At 62.0% G+C, this 21,379-nt stretch overlaps 2 protein-coding genes across 17 annotated transcripts in view; one reads left to right on the top strand and one right to left on the bottom strand.

Moving 5' to 3' along the window:
* Positions 1 to 19,358, top strand: part of MYO7B (myosin VIIB) — a 111,794-nt gene extending 92,436 nt beyond the window's left edge. For 4 of the 7 annotated variants that reach the window (XM_077956735.1, XM_028830615.2, XM_077956736.1 and 1 more), the window contains 22 exons: positions 1,891 to 2,017; positions 3,519 to 3,638; positions 4,736 to 4,909; positions 5,639 to 5,866; positions 6,933 to 7,100; positions 8,538 to 8,655; positions 8,747 to 8,873; positions 9,936 to 10,099; positions 11,191 to 11,372; positions 12,305 to 12,435; positions 12,764 to 12,921; positions 13,183 to 13,336; positions 13,833 to 13,988; positions 14,824 to 14,929; positions 15,732 to 15,845; positions 16,141 to 16,228; positions 16,675 to 16,781; positions 17,275 to 17,460; positions 17,849 to 17,965; positions 18,190 to 18,273; positions 18,441 to 18,560; positions 18,963 to 19,358. In XM_077956735.1, coding sequence (XP_077812861.1) covers positions 1,891 to 2,017; positions 3,519 to 3,638; positions 4,736 to 4,909; positions 5,639 to 5,866; positions 6,933 to 7,100; positions 8,538 to 8,655; positions 8,747 to 8,873; positions 9,936 to 10,099; positions 11,191 to 11,372; positions 12,305 to 12,435; positions 12,764 to 12,921; positions 13,183 to 13,336; positions 13,833 to 13,988; positions 14,824 to 14,929; positions 15,732 to 15,845; positions 16,141 to 16,228; positions 16,675 to 16,781; positions 17,275 to 17,460; positions 17,849 to 17,965; positions 18,190 to 18,273; positions 18,441 to 18,560; positions 18,963 to 19,064 — 3,031 coding nt within the window. In that variant the 3' untranslated portion in view covers positions 19,065 to 19,358. Of the gene's footprint in view, positions 1 to 1,785; positions 1,804 to 1,890; positions 2,018 to 3,518; positions 3,639 to 4,735; positions 4,910 to 5,638; positions 5,867 to 6,932; positions 7,101 to 8,537; positions 8,656 to 8,746; positions 8,874 to 9,935; positions 10,100 to 11,190; positions 11,373 to 12,304; positions 12,436 to 12,763; positions 12,922 to 13,182; positions 13,742 to 13,832; positions 13,989 to 14,823; positions 14,930 to 15,731; positions 15,846 to 16,140; positions 16,229 to 16,674; positions 16,782 to 17,274; positions 17,461 to 17,848; positions 17,966 to 18,189; positions 18,274 to 18,440; positions 18,561 to 18,962 lie in introns of those variants that run through there. The other 3 variants (XM_077956738.1, XR_003721205.2, XR_013401932.1) reach the window with 3 other exon arrangements.
* Positions 19,359 to 20,044: 686 nt separating this feature from the next.
* The window catches only part of LIMS2 (LIM zinc finger domain containing 2), a 44,055-nt gene continuing 42,720 nt past the window's right edge, over positions 20,045 to 21,379 (bottom strand). For 9 of the 10 annotated variants that reach the window (XM_015109810.3, XM_077956308.1, XM_028830450.2 and 6 more), the window contains one exon: positions 20,045 to 21,000. In XM_015109810.3, the coding sequence (XP_014965296.2) occupies positions 20,853 to 21,000 (148 nt within the window). In that variant the 3' untranslated portion in view covers positions 20,045 to 20,852. 10 annotated transcript variants of the gene reach the window in all.

Genomic DNA, 21,379 nt, shown 5'->3' with positions numbered 1-21,379 from the left:
TGAGCTTCTTCAGCTCTTAGTATTTATTGGGTAGCATGAGCAGGGAGGAGGAGGTAACAGTTGGTCAGCTGCTTAATTGATCGCAGGTTCATATGATTACTAACAGGCTTCAGATGTGCCCTGTAGCTAATCACAAGAAACACCTGTACCTGGGTCGTAGCCTGCCCTCAGCAATCCTTCTGGGCAGCAGACACAGTTTGTCAGTTGCCAACATTCTGCTTTTATGAGAACAGTTTGCTGTTTACTCACAGAGCCTTCAGCGGTATACTGAGTTGATCGCCACCCTCACTCTTTCGGCCTGCGATAGTCACCCTTGAGACAGCCCATAGGGTCTGGAATTTCTGAGTAATTTGCCATAGTTGGGGCATGGAGCTTCGATTCTATCCTAAGGGAAGTGGGGAAAGGTTTAAGCAAGAGAGGATCTTGATCATATTTGACTTCCAGAAAGACCTCCCTGGCAATGTGGCAGGATGGAGCCTGGGGCTGGGAGGCCAGGCAGGGCTGCTACAGAGATCCGGAGAGAGCTGATGAGGAATTGCCCAAGGAACAGGAGCCAAGAGGGAGGGGACAGAGGAAACATGCAGGAGACAGATGGCAGCATGTGGGGGCTGGTTGGGTGGTGGGGCCCGGTTGGATGGTGGGGCCCCGTTGGAGGTGGGGGCCGGTTGGGTGGTGGGGGCCGGTTGGATTTTGGGGGCCAGTTGGGTGGTGGGGGCCGGTTGGATGGTGGGGGCCGGTTGGAGGTGGGGGCCGGTTGGGTGGTGGGGGCCAGTTGGATGGTGGGGGCTGGTTGCGTTTTGGGGGCCGGTTGGATGGTGGGGGCCGGTTAGGTGATGGGGGCCGGTTGGATTGTGGGAGCTGGTTGGATGGTGGGGGCTAGGTGGTGGGGGCCGGTTGGATGATGGGGGCCAGTTGGGTTTTGGGGGCTGGTTGGATTGTGGGAGCTGGATGGATGGTGGGGGCCGGTTGGATTGGGGGAATGGAGGGATGAGAGGGCTCCAGGATGACCCCCAGATTTCCAGTTTGAGTGAATGGCTGATGGTGATGCCTGTAGCGTGCAGAAAGAGGAGGGATGCAGGAACTCAGAGAGGCAGCCATGCACATTGCTTCCCAACTCTGTTCGGTGATGTCGTGTCGCGGCTGACATTGGCTTTGGTGGGAACATTTACACCACAGAAATAAGCCAATGCTTTCCTTCCTGGGGAGCTGGTTGATGAACGTTTACCAGCACACCACGGAGTAGTAGGGGGAAGATGCTGGCCTCTGGAGACGCGGGATTTGAGGCGCTAATGGGCCACTTTTATAGCATGATAGAGGCTTGAGTCCATGGGGAAGGACGCAGGAGAGAACCGCCCCCAACACACCCCCTCCAGGAGTGGGGAAGCTCCATAGACTGTGGCAGTGGGAAGGGTCAGGAGATGGGGTTGAGTGGTTCCCATGAAGTCCTCACTTTTCTCTCTGCTGTGGAGGGGAGGGGCTGCATTCAGGGAGGGAGGTGGGGCCTCAAGGCAGAGGGAGAAATGAACGTCATCATTGTGAGGCTAGATCTCACCATGAGGCTGGGGATCCCACACATCTGGGAGCAGATGGGCTGTGCAGAGGGTGCAGCTGCTGAGGACAGGGCTGTGGCTGGAGAACCCGCTCCTTCCTGAAGCCCAGCCCCACCCTAAAGGACCGAGAGCACAGGCCACGGGAGAGGAATCGAGTAGGGATGCAGAGCCTGGTGGCCCTGTCCTGAGAGAAGAGGAGGCTGGGCAGGGCCCCAGTGCTGGAGAGGTGCCCTGCCTATGGGAACCCCCAGAGGTGCAGAAGAGCTGTGTGCCCAGGTGCCCCTGTCTCCTCTCCTTCTCCAGCCCCCAGCCTACTCTCCCAATGGTCTGTGTCTTTCAGGGATGAGATTTACTGCCAAATCTGCAAGCAGCTCTCAGAGAACTTCAAAACAAGCAGTGTGGCGCGGGGCTGGATCCTGCTCAGCCTCTGCCTCGGCTGCTTCCCACCCTCAGAGAGGTTCATGAAGGTGAGAGGGTCCGGGAGGGCGGGCAGGGGGCAGGTTACGGTGGGAGCATAGGTAGCCCCTGGCCCTGGAGCAGGTCCACAAATCCCAGTCCGTGGCCCGTTTCTCCTGCTCCTGCAGGACAGATGGGCAGCCGTGCCTGTGTTTCTACAGGCCTCAGTTTCCCCATCTGGAAAAGAGGGCCCTGCTCCTGGCTTCTTCCAGCCCCTATGCAGGGTCTGCAGGGTCATTTCACTTTGGCTCAGGTGCCAGGATGGCACTTCAAGACTAAAATGAGAAGGTAGATGACACGGGCCTTGAAAAGACAGGTGTCCAGGAGTGGGCCCTGCCTGGAGATGGGCCTCGGCGCCTCTTTCTAGTTCTTAGGACTGAAAATGGAGGTGGGCTGGCCGAGTGTTAGTAGCCCCAAGCTTCACTGATTTGATATACCTTTAAATTCTGATTATAAAATTAAAATGTGAAAATCCAGAACATCTAAAGCCAAAAGATCCATCCCCACACCCAGAGGTAACTTCCTATTAATATTTTCTTCTGGTCTTTCCTGGTGTTACAGGGTTCTTATGATCAAACAGAAAATACTTTCTCACATGTCCCCTTGGGGGACAGCAGGAGCCACGGTCACTGAGGCCATCTGTACATGGCACTCAGGCTGCTCCTGACACCAGTAAACCCTTCCAGGCTGTCCCTCCCCACCCCAAGGCAGAAGAAACAACATCTTTCTGTGACACAAAAAGAGCTTCAATGCGTTTTCTTGAACATGTCTGGGACATGGACTCTTTTGCCTTTTTTTTTTTTTTTTTTTTGAGACAGAATCTCACTGTGTCACCCAGGTTGGAGTGCAGTGGAGCGATCTCGGCTCACTGCATCCTCTGCCTCCCGGGTTCAAGCAATTCTCCTGCCTCAGCCTCTAGAGTAGCTGGGACTACAGGTGCACATCACTGCACCAGGCTAATTTTTGTATTTTTAGTAGAGACAGGGTTTCACCATGTTGGCCAGGCTGGCCTCAAACTCCTGACCTCAGGTGATCCTCCCCACTTGGCCTCCCAAAGTGCTGGGATTATAGGTGTGAGCCACTGTGCCTGGCCCTGCACTTTTCATTTACTGTCTTCATTATGTTTTCTCATGGTATCTGCCTCCCAGATGCCAGCTTGAGGCCTCTCTGTTCCAGAAGGCACTGGAGTTGTGAGTGGGCACTTAGAGTTCATCTTCCAGTCATTCGTCTCCATAGATGCCGCCGTGATCAAAAACCACACATCCACCTTTAGGATAGGCCTGCATTGTTGCAACAAAGAGTGTGCACACGTCAAGACTATGCGCCGTTTGAAACGTGTTGCCGCTGTTCCTCAGAAACACACTGATCCATGTTCCTTCTCACACGTGTGAGGGTGCCCCTCACTGTGCCTTACACATTGAGTGTTAGAATTTTTAAGTCCACCTGGGCAGTGAGTAGAAACTGGCGTCCTTTCTGAGTGTCTTCCTCCCTTCTCCCCTCCTCACCTACCAGTATCTACTGAACTTCATCGGCCAAGGGCCGGCGACCTATGGCCCCTTCTGTGCCGAGCGCCTGAGACGCACCTATGCCAATGGGGTGCGTGCAGAGCCCCCCACCTGGCTGGAACTGCAGGTAGGGGCCGGCAGGGGTGAGAGCTGGCAGGGTGGGGTGGCGCAGGCCCCCAGGGACCCCCCACATAGCTCATGGGGTGCCTTCTTCTAGGACAGAACTTTGTCCTCCGAGCCCCGCCATCTCCTCTGCAGTACCTCCCATGCTAGTGGTCCCTGTGAGTGCCCCTGGGGCTCAGCCTCCCCAGGCGTGGCCCCCATCTCCGAATCCATATTCCTTTAGGGCCCCACTAGCTAAGGGGAAGATCACCGGACCCATTCATTAGCATTACAGTGCGCCAGCTGCTTCCAGCTCTCCCCTCCAAGGGCATTTCACTTGGTGACAAGGGCCGTGGTCACACCATGGTTGGCATCCTTGGTGGCACTGCTGTTGGGCACATGTGCCACCTCAACCTGCTTTGGCAACTGTGTCATCTGTGAGTTCTCGCTGTTTTCTCAGGAAGGGTCATTCAGAACAGCCAGCCAGGGTGGCGAGGGCACCCCTGCACCCGGCTCTACACAAAGCTCTGGCCCCAGCCTAACTCTGGCAGGTGCTTGCCCTGTGGCCTGAGGTGCCCTAGACCAGGAGCTGCGGGTCACTTCCGCTGTACCTTCTTTCTGTTTTCACCCTGCCCCCGAGCCCACAGGGGCTCCCTCCCTTGAGCCCTGGAATTGTAGGTGAACTTGCAGTAGCTGTGCATGTTAACACAAGGAGACAATACATAAAGGCCCCAAAATGTTCCCGCGTCTTGGACTCGGATTCCCAAGAGCTCCGGGTCTTGGAGGTGAAGTCACTCAACCACACCAAACTCAGGATTCTCATAAAAGCAGCCACTATGGCCCGAGGCTGCCCCCGCTGGAGGTCCAGGAGGACCTGGACGCCTGTGGCTAACATTGCTCTTGCTTGGTGGCTGTGCTCCCAGCAGCAAACACCTGTTGGCCTGAATTTTGTTTTCTATGCCGAGCCCGTGGCCTGGGGCTTCAGAGGGCCCACCCCCGGGAACCCACAGGATGGCAAGCAGGGCCCATGGACTGGGGAGAGGAGGGAGGTGGTGGATGGGGGGCCGGCCTCTTGTCCATAGGTTCCGAGAGGCCGGGGAACTGAATCTCATCTGTCCCCAGGCTGTCAAGTCCAAGAAGCACATCCCCATCCAAGTCATCTTGGCCACTGGAGAGAGCCTGACCGTCTCTGTGGACTCAGCCTCCACATCTCGGGAAGTGTGCATGCACATCGCTCACAAGCAGGGCCTCAGCGACCACCTGGGCTTCTCCCTCCAGGTCGCCGTGTACGACAAGGTACTGGCCAGGCACCCTGCCCGTCACCCGCCTCCCTCATACACCCAGGGAGGGCACCCCGAGACTCAACCCCTTTCACCTATCCAGCCCGGCCACCGCCTACCCTCCCAGCCGCCAGGCACAGGCAGGTGCACACATACACACACACACACAGCAAGCAGCCTGTCCTCCCGCGCTCACATGGTCACCTCGCAGCTGCACCTCAGCCCCAGCAGTGCCGCGTGCACAACTGGTCCCCACGCAGCTGCCACGCACAGACATCAGGCACTCACACCAGTCTCCTGCTCCAAACTCCCTCATGCCCAGGAGCTGTGGACATCCTTGCAGCAAACATGGAGGGTCACACCAGTACAGACCCTCACCGCCCACACAGGCACCCCCAATTCCACACCCTCAGACTGGACACACACCAGTCTGCCAACCAAGGCACCCAAGGCCGAGTCATATCGGCCAGACTCATGTCTGCCTTCTTAGGGAAGGGGCTGCAGGGAGAGTAATGGGGAGTGGCAGACAGGCCATTGCTGTGTGGAGAAGCCCTTCAGTTGTCTACATGGGCTCAGCAGTGTCCACTCAGCCCGTGCTGGGCTCCAAGGGCCCCAGGCCCTGTCCTCCACCTGCACATGCTGACAGTGGGCATCCCCGTGGGGTGGGCATCCCCACGGGGTGGAAATCCCCACGGGGTGGAACATGCAACAGCTGCTAACCCCCGCTCCCCGACTCTGGCCTCAGTTCTGGTCCCTGGGCAGCGGGCGTGACCACGTCATGGATGCCATCGCCCAGTGTGAGCAGCTGGCCCAGGAGAGGAGTGAGAGCCAGCGCCAGTCACCCTGGCGCATCTACTTCCGGAAGGAATTCTTCGCCCCCTGGCACGACTCCCGGGAGGACCCTGTTAGCACTGAGCTCATTTACCGCCAAGTCCTGCACGGAGTCTGGTCTGGCGAATACAGCTTCGAGAAGGTGAGGGGCTGAGAGCCAGGGTCACCCTGGGCTTTGCCATCAGGAAACACCCCACAGAGGAGGCACCCAACTGGCTTCTGAGGCCAGGTAGAAGGCGGAGGGGCAGGAGGCCAAGGGCAGAAGAACGGGGGCCAGGAAAGGGGGTCACAAGGGTGCAGGTCCCTTCCAGGCCCAGCCTGTGTTTCCTCCTCCCTTAGGCCACAGGTTTGTCTAAGCCTCCGGGGTCCATGGTTCCGGCAGCAGGTCCCAGAGGACCCAGGCCTGCCTGGCCTCACTGCTCCTGCTCTGTTTATGGGGCAGTGAGACCTGGTGGTCAAGAACGTGGCCTTGGAGCCCTAATGCCTGAGGCCCACCTCCCCCTCTTCTTGGCATTGTGACCTTGGAGAGTCCTGTCACTGCTGAGCCTCGGGCCCTCATCTGACTGGGGGGCTCGGGAGGGGCTGTCACCTGGACTGTGCAGAGAGTACCGGGAGCTCTGTTGTAGAGTGATTGTGAGAAAGAAGAGTGATTGTGCCCCTGAAGTTCTGGGGGCAGCAGACAACCTCCTTGTGCCGACTCAGGAGGATGCTGTTCGGGGACCCACGGGAGGCGGCCACAGCAGCGCAGGAAGCCCACGTGGAAGAGGCGTGGGCAGGGAGTGACGGGACACCAGGCTCCACGAGGCTTTGGGCTTCCAGCGGGAAGGGGCTTCTTGGGTCCCGTCCAGCTGAGCCCCGGCAGAAACTCCACGGGGGTGGCCGCTGGTCTCTCTTGACAAGCGAGGACTGGAGCTCCGATGGGGAAGGACCTTGCCCCTCAGAGCAACCCTGCCGGGGTTCATCCCAGAACTGAACAGCAGCCGCTGTCCTCAGGCAGAGGGCCCGTGGGGCTCGGGCCAAGGCCTCGGGGATTCCCGGCCTGCGTGGTGACCCAGTCAGGGCACACAGGGAGGGGGAAGGTCCTGCCTGAGCTGCAAGTTAGCGCCCCTGTGCTGGGGCAGGAGCTCTGCCACGGGTCGGGGGCATCCTGGGGAAGGGTGAGCCCTTCCTTCTCTCACTCGTCCCCGTGGGTGCCCGGGGCTGTGCAGGAGGAAGAGCTGGTGGAGCTGCTGGCCCGGCACTGCTACGTACAGCTCGGCGCCTCAGTGGAGAGCAAGGCTGTCCAGGAGCTGCTGCCCAGCTGCATCCCCCACAGGCTGTACAGGACCAAGCCCCCAGAGAGGTGGGCGAGCCTCGTCACTGCCGCCTGCGCCAAGGTCAGCTTACATGCCGCTCAGGCACCCAGCCGAGGGCTCTCCTTCAGGCGGTGGGGGGCTCGTGGTGGTACAGAGGGGATGGATTCCCTCCGCACAATCCCCACCCCCGGGGAACAACAAGCTTCAGCTTGACAGTTATGTAGAGCCTTGTCCCTTCAGGTTTAAGCAGTCCACTCAGTTCAGCTGTCTGTCACAGGCCCATGCCACCTTCTTCCTTCCAAGCTGGCATCTTGGATGGGTCCCTGTGCTGGTCTGCACTGCAGTGTCTGGCCAGGCCCTGGCCTCTCGGCACGATAGAGGGCACCCGCAGCGGCTGACAGCTGACCATACCATGGCCTTGGGGGCCCCTCTGCCTGCCCCTGAGCCTTAGCATCCCCTCGATGGGTACATGGGAACCCCCCAGGCCAAAGTGTATGGACATTCTAAACATTTGTTACATGTTGAATATTTTCAGATCACCCTTCAGATTTGATGCGTTTATTACATTCCCAAAGTCAGTATGTGAATAGTAGCCACTTTTTAAAGAAATAACACTGTATTCAACAAACAGTGAAAAGAAAGTTCGGTTGGATATTATGGTCGCTGATGGACATGGCACAGTGGTGCTGGGGAGAGGAACGGGTGAAGGCGGGGAGTCAGGAAAGAGGAAGGAAGGAAACTGGAAGACAAGGAACTAGAGGTGGTCCCCGAGAGAGGCCCCCAGAGACAAAGCAGAGCTCCAGAGAAGAAGAGAGAAGCGCCCGGGACACAGACTCGGAGCAGGATGCCCTCCTGCACGGAGCGAGTCACAGACCCACAAGGCATAGGCGGGCAAGAGCGAGCCTGGGCCCACAGACAGCGCCTTCCACAGCTAGCGCAGCCCCGCCCTACAGATGCTAATGAGGGGACAGGGAACGGCTTTCCTCCCTCCTCCTAACAGGTCCCCACACCCCTCCCAGGTAGAATAGGGCAGCACGGTGGCTCATGCCTGTAATCCCAGCACTTTGGGAGGCCAAGACAGGTGGATCACCTGAGGTCAGGAGTTTGAGACCAGCCTGGCCAACATGGCAAAACCCCGTCTCTACTGAAACTACAGAAATTAGCCAGGCGCAGTGGCACATGCCTGTAGTCCCAGCTACTTGGGTGTCTGAGGCGGGAGAATTGCTTGAACTCGGGAGGCGGAGCTTGCAGTGAGCCGAGATCGCACCACTGCACTCCAGCCTGGGTGACAGAGCGAGACTCTGTCTCAAAAAAGAAAAAAAAAAAAAAAAAAATAGGGCTGCGCCAGTCCCTGGGGACGTCCCAGGTCCCTCCCTGCAGGATCCGTCTCCAGGCACTGGCCTCGCTTTAAGTAGAGGCTTCTCAGAAGGATCCACCAACTCTTTTACCCTGAGCACTGGGTGAGGGATTCACTGGGGAGGCAGGTGATGGAGGTGACATCCAGGATCCCCCTCTCAGGCCTCATACGCTGAGAGGCAAGCCACACCACTGGCTGTGCGAGAGCAGGTGGTGGACGCCGCCCGCCTGCAGTGGCCACTGCTCTTCTCCCGGCTCTTTGAAGTCACCACACTCTCAGGTAATGGCATCTGACGGGGGGCGGGGAGCGGGTACGGGCTGGGCACCCAGGGATCCCATGCAGCCCTCACATTGCCGTCTCTCCTGGCCAGGCCCCCGCCTGCCCAAGACGCAGCTGATCTTGGCTGTTAACTGGAAGGGGCTTTGCTTCCTGGACCAGCGGGAGAAGACGCTGCTGGAGCTCTCTTTCCCAGAGGTCATGGGTCTGGTTGCCAACAGGTGGGGGCCCTGAGGGAAGATCTCCTCACACCCTGAGTCCTTGGATTGATGCATCTGGGGGCTCAGGGAGAGATGGGGAGAGGGGCAGCGTGCACTCCCTGGTGACAGGCCGGGGTGGTGGGACAAGAATACAATGCCCTCTGTACTTGGGAGTCCCACCCTCCCACACCAGGCTGCACTGCCCACGAAGTACTCCGTTGGAGCATCACGGTTGCACTCGCAGCTTCTCTTTGAAACCCAGATCCACCCGGAAAGGGCACAGAAGCGTGCAGCCTCTGGTGTGCACTTATTTAGAAGGCTCCTTTCTTTGTCATGGACGAGAACTGGTGGCCTGGAGGGTACAGATTGTCTGGGACAGCGGCAAGGGACAGTGCCTGGTGTGTCCCGGGGCACGGGGCAGGGCAGGGGGGCCTCTTAGGCTGGGGCTGACCCCCACTCCCAGGGGTCTCCATGGCTCTCGTTGACTGGGAACTTTTTCATGCCTTCTGGGAAGTCCCACCCAAGCCCTGCCAGAGTGCCCCTTGGTTAAAGCACACGACAGAGTGGCACACGCATCTCTGGGCTGTGCCAGGTGTACAGTGGCCACCACTCCCCACTGGCCACCTCTCCCCACTGGCCACCTCTCACTGAGGCTGTCTGTGCTGGGTACTTTCCTGTATGCCACGAAGTCCTGACAGCATCACCTGTTCTGCAGATGAGTAAACTGTGGCACGCCGAGGCTAGGTGGCTTAGAGTTAGCACATGGCAGAGCCGCCGACTCAGCTCAGCTCTGATCTTTGCAGCGTCCCTGTGGTGTCCCTGCACGTCGGCCACCTCATTATCTGCCCAGAGCCGACCGCACACACGGGCTGCACCACTTGCAACCTCTGAGGGACCCTGTGCCCCGCCGTCCTTCATTTGTCCAGACCCACAGTGGTGTCTGGCCTGGTCCTGGCCCTGGTAGAGCAGCTCTGTGTCCTCATCTGTGACCCAGGACCCCCAGTCCCACCTCCTGAGGCTGTTGAGGGGCTGGATCACGGGGAGGTGGAGGGGGCTCCTGGTCATGCTGCCCTTTGTGTCCAGGGAGGCCCAGGGCAGGCAGAGGCTGCTGCTCTCCACCATGCATGAGGAATACGAGTTTGTGTCGCCCAGCAGCGTGGCCATCGCTGAGTTGGTGGCCCTGTTCCTGGAGGGCCTGAAGGAGAGGTCCGTGTTCGCCATGGCCCTACAGGACAGGAAGGCCACAGGTGCCAGACTGGGTGGGGTGGGGGGAGGGCTGCGCGTGGGGTCTGTAGGGACGCGGCGTGCTCATCTCCACACACGGCAGCCGCAAGGCAAGCAGAGGGAGGGCGGTCCCCAAAGCTCTGTGGGGGCAACTTTAGACCAGGCCCTACCTTCTCTCAGCCACTGCTTCCTCTTCTACAAAATGAGGGGCTAAAGGAGGTGGTCTCCAGCCCCGCAAGGCCAGCCATGCTCAGCGCTGCACGGCTGCAAAAGCACCGAGAGGGGCCAGCCTCCAGCCCAGGGAAGCTTTGAACGCCATCCCCACAGTGCACTGCTGCAGAAGCACCCTATTATCCCATTTTACAGGCACGAGGCCAGAGGCCCAGAGACGGAGGTAGCTCGCCCAGGGTCACACAGCTCAAGGGGGTGGGAGCCTAGTTCTTGGCCGCAGCTCTCCTGCAAGCCAGCACTCCAGAGAGCTGGGCTGTGTCTGTGGGCTGTGGGGGAGCATAACAAAGCCCCAGGACCCCTGCTGGCCCAGGCTGCTGGCGGGGCAGTCATGGGCAGTGGGTGGTGCAGTTAGTGCAGGGGCTTCAGAAGGGGTGCTGGTTGGGATGCAGCAGAAGAGGCTGTGCGTGGGGTCTTTGGGCAGTGAGAAACGTCAGCTGAGATGTGCTGCCCTGTTGCCCCATTCAGTACTCACGGCCACCGCACGAGGGAAAGAGGATTGCCATCTCCAAATTCCAGATGAGGAAGCGGGCTAGAGAGGCAGGCAGCACTCAGGCCAGGCGTGGGGACTGCCAGCCTGTGCATCCTCCCCTCCCTCATCCCTGGCTCCTGGTCAGCCTTCCGAGGGTCTCCCAGGGCTAGGGCTGCAGTCACAGCTCTCGAGCCCCCGCGCACCCTGGGCTCTGCGCCTGTGCAGCTGTAGCAGGTGACAGCCGTCTGAGGCCCCTGAGGTTCCAGTCCCACCACTGCTCACTCTTGGAGTGGTCTTCTGCCCACCACTCTGTGCCTCTGTTTCATCCATCAAGGGAGATGACCCCCAAAATGCCAGCACAGCCTCTGGCCCCTGCAGAGCCCTCAGCAAATGGCAGCCTCCCTACCCTTACAGATGACGCCACCCTCCTGGCCTTCAAGAAGGGGGACCTGTTGGTCCTGACAAAGAAGCAGGGGCTGCTGGCCTCTGAGAACTGGACCTTCGGCCAGAACGACAGGACGGGCAAGACGGGGCTGGTGCCCACGGCCTGCCTCTACACCATCCCCACGGTCACTAAGCCCTCGGCACAGCTGCTGGTAACTGGCACGCTCCCTTGTCCTCAGCCTGGGTACCCGAGGGCAGGGTGGAGCGGTCCTGGGATGCCTAGTTCAGGCCCTGCAGCCCACCTAGCAGAGGCCAGGAGGGCCACCTGGGCAGCCCCCACCATTCTTGTGGCAAGGTGCGTGTGCAGTGCCAGCCAGCCCAGCTCTTGGTACTTAGTAGGCGCTCAATAAATGGGTGTTCCCTCCCTCTTCCATCATGGGTGTGTCCTGGGGACAAACCCAATCTTTCTCTGCCTCATTTACACTCTGACCCAAGGGGGCCCAAGCCTCTCCCCGCACAAGGGAACCACCCACCCCAGCCAAGACCAGGCTCTCGGGAGGCAGGAACGGCAGGCATTGCAACATGGACATACCGAGTGCCGAGTATGTGCCCTGTGCCTGTGGTATGATGAGTCTGGGCACAATAGCAGCTCCACGCTCAGGGCAGACATTTGGGCAGATAATGATGCATCGATGGCAACTGTGTAAAGTGCCACCAAGGAGAGGGATAAATAACAGGGTGGGGAGCTCACCCTGTCTGGGAAGGCATCCCTGAGGGAGGGACATTTGTGCTGAGGCCTGAAGTTGGTGGCAGACCAGGCAGGTAGGGCTGGGGTGAGAGGGGGCCCCATGGAGAAGGGGAGCTGGGGGTCTGAGAAACCAGAGTGCCGTGGCCCCCAGAACAGGTGATGTGGGTGCCACAGCCATTGGCACTCATCCTCCCGAGGGAAAGGAGAGAGGCACCGAGAAGCAGAGTTCTGAGTCCTGAGTCACACGGCAGGTGACGGGTGTGGGTGAGCCCTGGCCTGTCCAGCCCTGGGCCTGGCCCCTCCCAAGTCACTGAGGCTGCCGGGCTGGGAGGAGCCTGCAGGAAGGGCCTCATGGGCGGTGGCTCCTGGGCACCCACAGGCCTGTGCCCCCTCCAGAGCTTGCTCGCCATGTCACCAGAGAAGAGGAAACTGGCGGCTCAGGAGGGGCAGCTCGCAGAGCCACGTCCCGAGGAGCCACCCAAGGAAAAGCCGCACACCCTGGAGGAGTTCTCCTACGAGTTCTTCAGGTGCCCCCCAAGCCCCGCTCCGTCTCATTGCACCCCCATTCCCAGCCCCGCCCCGCCCCGTTGCACCCCCGCTCCCAGCCCCGCCCCGCCCCGTTGCACCCCCGCTCCCAGCCCCGCTCCACCTCATTGCACCCACCGAGGGCTGCAGAGAGGCCACGCCACCCACGTGGAGCCTGCCTGGCCTCCCCAGGCCAGGGGAGTCAGGAGGGGCTTGCGGCAGGGTGGGGTGCTCTGGCCCTCCCACAGCCACCCAGGGGTGTCAGAGGACAGAGAGGCGTGGGACAGAGAAGGGCGCAGGGCAGGCCTCATGCCAGCCTCTGACTCACAGGGCTCCAGAGAAGGATACAGTGAGCATGGCCGTGCTGCCCCTGGCCCGTGCCCGCGGCCACCTGTGGGCCTATTCCTCCGAGCCGCTGCGACAGCCGCTGCTCAAGCGAGTCCACGCCAACGTTGACCTCTGGGACATCGCCTGCCAGATCTTTGTCGATATCCTTCCCCACCAGCCTGCCAGCGCCTTGTCAACCCCAGGGCAGAGGCACCCGGCAGCTCCTGGCCCTACAGCTGGGCTCTAGGGCAGAAGAGCCCAGGAGGTCTGAGAAACCCAGAGTGGCGGGACAGAGCCCACAAGTGGCTCACCGCAGGGCTGGGGTCAGGGGTCGGCAAGGGGCCTAGGTCAGGGTCAGCATCTATCCCCAGTCTGTGGTCAGCGTGGGGCCGGCCCAGCACCGTGCTCCTTGACAGCCACACCCATCCTCCGGTATATGGGCGACTATCCCTCTCGGCAGGCCTGGCCCAGCCTGGAGCTCACCGACCAGATCTTCACGCTGGCCCTGCAGCACCCGGCCCTGCAGGACGAGGTCTACTGCCAGCTCCTGAAGCAGCTGACGCACAACTCCAACAGGTCTGCTGGGGCGGCGGCCGGCCCGCGCTGTCACCCTCAGTCCTCATCCCAGCCCCTGAGGCCAGACCGAGGCTCAGAGGGGACACCGCAGCTCGTGGCGGCGGAACCCCCATCTGGGCACCTGCATCAGCAGTGGGAAGGGCTGGGGCCCTTGGTCTGCTCTGCTGATGTCCTAGGGGCGGTCAGAGCAGGAGAGGACGGCCCTGCCTGCTCCCACCCCGTGCGTGTGACCTGGCAGGCCATGGCCTCTGTGTGTGGGCTTCAGCGTCCTCTTCCACAAAATGGGTGCAATGCCCACCCACCCCCATTTTGAGGGTGCAAAAGCCCGTGGCATCAGGCAGCCGGGCACAGCTGGCATGGTGCAGCTTGGCTGGTGCCCTTCCCCTCAGGCCCCCTAGACCTCAGGTAGTTCTCATATCCGTCCCTGCTCCCCAAGGTGCCTGCCTGGCCTGGGCCCCCTGAGGAGCCCTTCCCACTGACAAACGCCATCTTCCAGGCACAGTGAGGAGCGGGGCTGGCAGCTGCTGTGGCTCTGCACTGGTCTCTTCCCGCCCAGCAAGGGGCTCCTGCCCCATGCCCAAAAGTTCATCGACACCCGGAGGGGGAAGCTGCTGGCCCCCGACTGCGGCCGCCGCATCCAGAGGGTCCTCAGGTGAGCCGAGTGCCTCCAGCCCCCAGCGTTGACCCTGGGCCCACAGCCCTGGGATGCTGTGGGGCGTGGCCAGCCCTCCAGGAGCTCATGGTCCCAGGAGGACTCTCCAGAAGCCAGCATCAGCTTGGGAGGCAGGATTGGGCCCCGAGCCGCCAGAGAAGAGGGTGGAGGGTGAGGCCCAGGAGGGTGGAGAGAAGGCTCAGTCATAGCCACCAGCTCCCCTGCCCCACCACTGCCTGGCGGTGGCACAGAGGGGGACCTGGATGCCCCAGCCCAGGCCCTCAAGGCTGAGGTTAGAGGCCTGTCCTTCCAAGTCCATGCAGCCTCCCTCATCCGCCCACAGCTGGGAAGCTCTTCCTTGGCTGTCTTTGCTCTCCCCCACCGCTCCTGCTTCCTCTGCGTGGCCTCCTGTGGCCATGAGGAGGGCAGGTTGACTGTGGGAGTGGCTGATTTCAGTGGCAGCCATGGTCACAGAGGGAGTTAGGCGCCCCAGAGAGGCCCTACCAGAGTCCCTGACCCCTGCCCGATGCCCCTATTGTGTGAGAACAAGAACACAGCCAGCCTTACCCACCGGTGCCTCCCCAGGAGCCCCTGGCCTGGCCCTTCCCATGTGTGGCCCAGGCTTTCGGGCACAGCTGCAGCATCGCTGCCTCTGAGGCTGCGAGCGAGCCAGGGGCAGCCCCTGGGATGTGCGAGGGGCTGGAACCACCCAGGTTATGGTCACTGGGGTTATTTTTCTTGTTTCTGGCACATGGTTTAGGGCCCACGTTGGGGTTGGGGCATGGGTGAGGATGAGGGTGGGGGTGGCACCTGCAGCACGTGCTGTGCCCCTCAGGACAGGGCCCCGGAAGCAGCCCCCGCACCAGGTGGAGGTGGAGGCCGCGGAGCAGAACATCTCCCGCATCTGCCACAAGGTCTACCTCCCCAATGACACCAGCGAGGTGAGGCCCTGCTCTGGCCTGCACGGCAGATCTCAGGCCTCCGAAGGCCATGGGGCACCCTCCCTCCTGGCCCAGCCTGCTCCTTGGGAACCCTGGAGAGCCTTTTCTAGGGCTGTCCCATCCTCACTGGTCTCCTGCCCCCTCCCCATGGGACGCAGGCCCCGCCTACCCTTTGGAAGTCAGGCCAGCCCCAAGGTATGAGTTGGGGGATCCAGGCCCAGGACACGGGAGAGAGGACAGAGGGGTGAGCAGCAAGGGTGAGTCCCAGGACCTGGGGGCTCCTAGGGGCTTCTGACCAGCTGGGGTGTGGGAGAGCAGGTATCCCCACTGTGTGCCTTGTGCACAGAGCCTGCCATGGCTGCTGGGGGAAAAAGGGGACAGGGGACAGGTGGGAGACCACCAGGACCCAGCCGTGACACAGAGGCCTTCACCAGGGGCAGCAAAGACAAGCGGACTGAGGCCAAGGTGGGCAGTGTCGCCTCACGCCCTCTCCAACAGCAGGGTGGTCTTTTTGGTCTTGGGGACATTCAGGTCCCAGTAACAGGAAGTTCCCACAGTCTGGCTATGGGCTCTGAAGGCGAGTCAGAAGGCCAGGCCTCCAGGGCCCCAGGGCAACAAACGCTGGGACTAAACAACGTGAGCCTCTGGCCAGGGTTCTGGAAGGGAGGCCTGTTCTGCTCAGGGCAGACCACATCCAAGCCAGGTTTCATGAAGGAGCAAAGGTCCAGGCTAGGAAGGCTCATCCTGGGCTGTGCTGGCCCCTCGCCAGGCCCCGGGCCTCACCAGCCGCCTCTCTGTCCAGATGCTGGAGGTGGTTGCCAACACACGGGTGCGGGATGTGTGTGACAGCATTGCCACCAGGCTGCAGCTGGCCTCCTGGGAGGGCTGCAGTCTCTTCATCAAGATTGCAGACAAGGTGAGCTGCGCTGGGGCTGGGCGGGTGGTGAGCGGGATCCTAGGTGCTGCCTGGTGGGGGCCTCGGCCTGCCAGGGGCACCCATGCTGGACCAGGCTGCACAGCCAGGGCTGCCGGGACAGAGGTAGGTGGGGTCCCGGAGCAGAGCCAGCTCCACACGCCGAAAGCCCACGCACAGCCGACTCCAGCGCAGCACCCAGGCCGTAGGCGGCCAGTGGACCGGAGCCCGGCAGGGCCCTCTCAGGAGGACAGTCCTCTGGCAGCCCCCCACCGTCCCTGCACCTTCCCCTCCCCAGGTCATCAGCCAGAAGGAAGGAGACTTCTTCTTCGATTCCCTGAGGCAGGTGTCTGACTGGGTGAAGAAGAACAAGCCCCAGAAAGAAGGTGAGGAGGCCTCTGTGGAGCTGGGCGAGGGTGCGGCTGGGTGGGGTGAGGGGGCACCGTCGGCCTCCGTGTGGCCCATGCCCATTCATGCATCCATTCCTTCCTGTGTGTCCCTGGGTTGTGGGGACAACCAGGCCCTGGGGCCTGGTAGTGAGGGCCTCCCAGCTCAGGCAGGAACCGGTGGCTGCACCATGGGGTGATGAAGGATGCCCCAGGGCTGAGGGGCATGACCCCCATGGGCTGGGGGTGGGAGTCCAGGAACATTGCTGGAGAAGGCAGCCTCCACACTCATCTTGAAGGCTGAGGAAAACCTGGGGGACTGGGGAGGAAGAAGGGTGGAGGCTTTCCAGGCAGGGAGGTGGCAGGTGCAGTGTGGGGGTGCCAGGGGGTCAGGGCTGGTGTACCTGCTGGGCCAGGCTTGGTGCCCACTGCTGGCCCTCGCCCAGGGGCCCCCGTGACGCTCCCCTACCAGGTGTACTTCATGCGGAAACTGTGGCTCAACATCACCCCGGGGAAGGATGTGAATTCGGACACCATACTCCATTACCACCAGGTACTGGGCAGGCTGCCCTGGTGGCCACCGGGGCCACCCCCATCCTCCCACACCTGTTCTGAGGCTGTAGAAGCCAGCAGGCCAGGGCAGGACCAGCCTCAGCCCGGGGTACCAGCCCATGTGGTAGGCAGACCAAGCCCCTGAGGGCTCTGGAACCAGGAGCAGAGGGCAACAGTGTTTGGGGACAGTGACTGCACTGGCACCTGCAGCATGACTTGGGGAGGGTGGGACAGAGGGTCCTGTGGCCCATGGAACAGTGGCCATGGCCTGCAGGGCCAACCACATGGGTGGAGCAAGGCCATCACCTCCATGCAGATGTCAGGGGGCCTGCCCTGACTCAGGGTCATTCCCCTGCCCTGACACTCTACCCTGCTCAGTCCGTCCTGGATGGGGTGGGCTAAGCCCCAGGTCCCCACCATCTGAGCGGGAAAGAGGTTGGGGGCGTGCGGGTCGCGGCCGGAGACCCAGCATGCCCAGTGTGTCCACCACCCAGGAGCTGCCCAAGTACCTGCGCGGGTTCCACAAGTGTTCGCGGGAGGACGCCATCCACCTGGCGGGCCTCATCTACAAGGCCCAGTTCAACAACGACCGGTCCCAGCTGGCTAATGTCCCCAAGATCCTGAGGGAACTGGTGCCCAAGGACCTCACACGCCTGATGTCTTCGGAGGAGTGGAAAAAGGTCCCTCACAGGGCTGGGGAAGGGTTCCTGGGCTGCTGCTCCTCCCTGGGATCCTGCCCCAGTGCCATGCCCTGCCTGGGCTCCAAGACCACATGGGTACACACGGGTGGTGTGGAGGGTGGGCTGGCTCTGCACACACCACGCCTTCCCACGCTGTCCACGGCGCCACCGAGACTGTCCTGCGCTGCGTCCCTCCCCACCCCACCCCGCCCCACCCCACCCCACCCCGCCCCACCCCGCCCCACCCCGCCCCACCGCGCCCCACCCCACCCCACCCCGCCCCACCCCACCCCACCCCACCGTACTGGCCTGGGTTAGGCAGGTGCTGCCCCCACCAGGGCTTTGCGGGGCCTCAGCACCCAGGCCCTTACTGGCCCTGTTCCCCCAGAGCATCCTTCTGGCCTATGACAAGCACAAGGACAAGACAGTGGAGGAGGCCAAGGTGGCCTTCCTGAAGTGGATCTGCCGCTGGCCCACCTTCGGGTCTGCCTTCTTCGAGGTGAAGGTAGGCCTTGCCCCACGCCCGGGCCTCCTGCCCAAGCAGGCTCTGCTCAGCTCTGCCCAGGCAGGCCCAGCATCAACCAGCACACGTCTTGGGTGGGACTGGCCACGAGGCTGGAGGGCGTGGGCGTGTGTGTGTATGTGCATGTGGCCTAGGTGAGCTCCTAGGAGGTGCAGCCTGGCCTCCTGGGCTGGACTAGGACCGCTGTGTCCCTCCCTCCCTCCCAGCAAACCTCGGAGCCCTCCTACCCGGACATCATCCTCATCGCCATCAACCGGCATGGGGTTCTGCTCATCCACCCCAAGACCAAGGTAGCTGCCGGGCCTCTGGAGGGGCTGGGGGCCACCAAGTCCAGGGACCCGTGCAGGTGGGGCTGCAGTCACCTCTGCAGTGTGTCGTGCCTCTCTCCTGTCCCCTAACACACACACAGCCCACGGGCTCTGGAGGCACCCTGCCCACCCACCCTCTCTGCCCCCAGGACCTGCTCACCACCTATCCCTTCACCAAGATCTCCAGCTGGAGCAGCGGCAGCACCTACTTCCACATGGTGCTGGGGAACCTGGGCCGTGGCAGCCGCCTGCTGTGCGAGACCTCCCTGGTGAGCGCCGGTCCCTTCTCCCAGCCAGGATGCACAGGATGGAGCGGCTGGAGACTGGGTTCCCCACCCTCACCCCTTTCAAGTGGCTCATTAAGAGGGCTCAGTCACAGGGCCCAGGCGGGGCCAGCAGACCTGGAGGGGGACTGGGTGCATCCCCAGGACCAGCAGCCAAGGTGGCAAGGCCAGGCAGGAGCCCCTGCACCCTTGGCCCGTTCTGAGGCGGGAGGGAGACCTAGCCCCAGCAGGGCAGGCAGAAATGACGGTGCCAACGGCAGGAGCCCGCCTGCCCTTTCTTCATGCCCTGCACCGCTGGGTGCTGAGGAAGAGAAGGTGGTCCCTGAGTCCAGGACCCCCACCTGCCCTCTGCACCCACAACTCTGACCCACCCTGTCCCCTGTCCAGGGCTACAAGATGGACGACCTGCTGACCTCATATGTGCAGCAGCTCCTGAGTGCCATGAACAAGCAGTGGGGCTCCAAGGCCCCAGCCCTGGCCAGTGCCTAGCAGCGGATGCTGGCGTGTCTGCTCAGGCACCCTGTCAACCTCCAGCCTGGCAGCACCTTCCCAGGCCCTCTCAGCCCAGGGCCTGTCCTCGGCAGGCAGCCTTCCATGCTGCCCCCCATACGAGCCCACTCAGCCCCGCAGGTGGCCCCCTCTGTCCTGGGCGCTGCATATGGAGGTGAGAAGACCCAGTGTGGGTCGGGAGTCTCGGACCCCCAGGCTGTTGGTGGATGGCTGAGAGGACCCCCCCGCAACCCCAGCCCACCAGAATGTTCAGTAAAAACCCCTGGGGCAGGAGAAGCGAGTGTGTCTGAGGGGGCAGGGTATGGCACGAGGTGGACATGGGGCCTGGGAGGCTCTGGCCCGCAGAGAGCCGCAGGGAAAGCAAAATGCCTTGCGACTTTCCCAGGGAACTGGGAGGGCAGCTGCATTCTCCAGGAATGACTTCATCCCTCCCTCTTTCTGCTTCCTTCCTCCCCCTCCCTGCCTTCCTGTTTCTCAGACTGGGGAGGGGCACTCATGGGAGAGTCCTCCTCCCAGCGCCCTCCTCACACCTTCTGTCGTCCCCGCCCGCCACCCGCCGCCCGCGGCACCCAGGAGGCCGGGGTGGAGGTGCGGCTCTCTGGCTGCTGGCTTCGTGCTAAGGCCAGCTTGTGCCCAGACAGTGGCCAGAGCTGGATATAGCACCTTGGAAGCCTGGATTTCCCCCGCTCCCTGGCATGTCCTGTCCCTTCCCACCCCTCCTCAGCCCACTGGGACAGCTTAATGTGGACCTGGCCACCCAGGCTTGTGAGGTCCTGGCAGGGCTAGTTTTCAACCCCTTATGGCAGCCTGGCCTGGGATAGAGGCTAGGGCCCCCTGAACTCGTGCCTGTCTGTCTGATGTCTGTCCCTCTGTTCAACTGCCCCAGCAGCAGTGTGTTCACAGCCGCTGCCATCCCCTCCACTCCCAACCCCTGCCACAAACCACGCAGACTGCTGTGGTCGTGTGAACAAGCCTTCATTGTGCAAGCGTGAGCCCCGCACCGGGTCTGCGCCGGCCGCAGAGGAAGCGTCCTCCCTGGCGGTGCTAACAAGCCACCTGCGACCCCACCACCTCCTGGACCCTGGCCCAGCCCAAAGGCTCAACACAAGCCCCAAGCTGGGTGCGGGGGTGGCCAAGGTGGGACTCCAGGAAGGCCTTCCGAGGGATGGAGGTGGGTCCTGTCCCTCCAGGGAGCTTGTGGGTGTGGACAGCAGGACTTGCTGGCTCAGTGTGGGCACAGGGACACTGTGCCACTGGTTGAATGAGTGGAGAGGGATTGCAGGTGGCTCCTAGAGGCCTCCATCTGCGTGGCCCTGGCCCTGTGGCTCCAGCAGGCTGCCCTGGCTATGGGTGGCCCAGGAGCCACATGCACTTAGTGGGGCTGCTCTGGGGCAGGGGCTGTCACAGGACAGCACGAGCTACCGAGCCACCTGGGGAGGGCCAGGCGGGGAACTGTGGCGCAATTTGCTCCTGTCCCTGGAGGTCTGTGGGCGGAAGCTGTGGGCACAGGCGGCTGTGGCTGTCAGACGTGGGGTCACAGGCTCCCACTCCCTAGCTCCTGCCTCCTCACAGAGGGAAGCCACAGCCAAGGAGAAGAGAGACATGGGGAAGGCAGAGATGAGGGAACAGGAAGGGAGGAGGCAATGAGGAAGGAGAAGGGGAGGGTAAGGTGCGGAAGGCGCAGGTGGACCGGGCCGAGGGGGCTGAGCAGGGACAGCGGGAGGGGAGAAGGCGGAGGGGCCGAGAGGCGGCCGTGCAAGAGGCCCTTCAGGCAGAGTTGAGGTCCGCGGCCTTGGGCTGGGCCTTGCGGGAGGTCAGCTCCGACAGCTTCTTCAGCCGCTTCTTCAGCTCCAGTGGGAACTTCTCATAGCACCTTTTACACACGGGCTTCATGTCAAACTCCACAAACTTGTTCCTGGGGAAGAAGCAGAGCTGTCAGCAGAGCCCCACGCCCACCCCTTTAAACCCAGACAGGTGACCATGGAGTGGGCCTCCCCACACCAGCCTCTCCTAGCCAGCAGGCCAGGCCGTAGGGTGACCTGACCAGAGAGCATAGGGATGAGAAGGGCCTTGAGGCTGCCCTTCCCTCCCAGAGGCTTCTCTCAGGTTCTGACACCCCAGAACCCTCTATGCCTCCCCACAGCCCTTGGAAACCTGGATGCCATTTCTCCGCTCCCAACTCCAGCCATCCCACACCCCTTGAGGCTTCCTGGATGAGCAGCTGACACTGCTGCTTTTGCATATGCTGTTCCCTGGGCTGGAACGCCCGTCCCTCCCCAGAGTCCAGGGTTCTG

This window comes from Macaca mulatta, chromosome 12 (assembly GCF_049350105.2).
Source record: "Macaca mulatta isolate MMU2019108-1 chromosome 12, T2T-MMU8v2.0, whole genome shotgun sequence".
NCBI lineage: Eukaryota > Metazoa > Chordata > Mammalia > Primates > Cercopithecidae > Macaca > Macaca mulatta.
Note: the sequence above shows the minus strand (reverse complement) of the source record. Positions and strands in the feature narration are given on the sequence as shown.